The sequence below is a fragment of the Tarenaya hassleriana genome, unplaced genomic scaffold, assembly GCF_000463585.1.
Source record: "Tarenaya hassleriana unplaced genomic scaffold, ASM46358v1 Cleome8, whole genome shotgun sequence".
In the NCBI taxonomy this organism is placed as follows: domain Eukaryota; kingdom Viridiplantae; phylum Streptophyta; class Magnoliopsida; order Brassicales; family Cleomaceae; genus Tarenaya; species Tarenaya hassleriana.
Window position 1 is genome coordinate 4,364,671 of NW_010970490.1, and position 850 is coordinate 4,365,520.

The following is an 850-nucleotide window of genomic DNA, read 5'->3' on the forward strand; positions in this document are numbered from 1 at the left end:
AGGAAATTTTAAATTCCTTCGACACTCGCGAGGTGCCGCTAATCGATCCCGAACTAGACGGGGCGTTATGGTAATTAATTTATAAATTAAATTATTTCAATATTTATTTTAAATTATATTATTAGTTAATATTAATAAATTGTTATTATAATTAGGTTCGGGGTTAACGATAAAGATTTGAGGAAAAAATTTACAGCAATAATAACGTCAAATTTTCCTCAACTCTACTACTGTTGGACGGTGGTACCGGACAACATCAAACGTTCTTGGTGGCATTCGTTCATCGTAAGTTATATTTTTAAAATTTTATTTAAATAAAATAAATAATCACTAACTCTAATTTTTTTTAAAGCAATCTTTTCGGTGGAAAAAAAAGCACACCGATAAAGTTTACAAAGAGTTCAACCAGCTGGGTATGCAGCAGTTGAAACAAATGATGAACAATGCCAAACGTCGTCATCAGCTGCATGGACTGCCACTGGAATGGGCAACAAATGACTTGTACCAGCAGCTTCTTTCGCATTGGAACTCAGACCATTTCAAGAACAAGAGTTCCAACGCGAAACAAAGTCGTCTGTTCCAAAAATTCGAGGGTGATGGGCCTCATCGTCATACCTCCGGTGCTAAATCATTCAAGAAGAGGTAAAAAGAGATGGTATTTAATTAAACTTTAATTTAATTTTTAATTAGTTTTTTAATACTAGATTTTTTATTATGTTAATAATATATATATATATATATATATATATAGGAGAGACATCAATCGTAGAGTTGGTCGCTCGGACTCACAAAAAGTCTGATGGGACATATGTCGATCCCCGTGCGGAACGAGTTGTAAGCACGGTAACTC

At 34.0% G+C, this 850-nt stretch overlaps 1 protein-coding gene across 1 annotated transcript in view; it reads left to right on the top strand.

Moving 5' to 3' along the window:
* The window catches only part of LOC104803132, a 1,752-nt gene extending 1,102 nt beyond the window's left edge, over positions 1 to 650 (top strand). Inside the window, exons 2-4 of the mRNA XM_010527009.1 lie at positions 3 to 70; positions 156 to 285; positions 353 to 650. Of these exons, the coding sequence (XP_010525311.1) occupies positions 3 to 70; positions 156 to 285; positions 353 to 646 (492 nt within the window). The 3' untranslated portion in view covers positions 647 to 650. The remainder of the gene's footprint in view (positions 1 to 2; positions 71 to 155; positions 286 to 352) is intronic.
* The last annotated feature ends 200 nt before the right edge of the window (positions 651 to 850 follow it).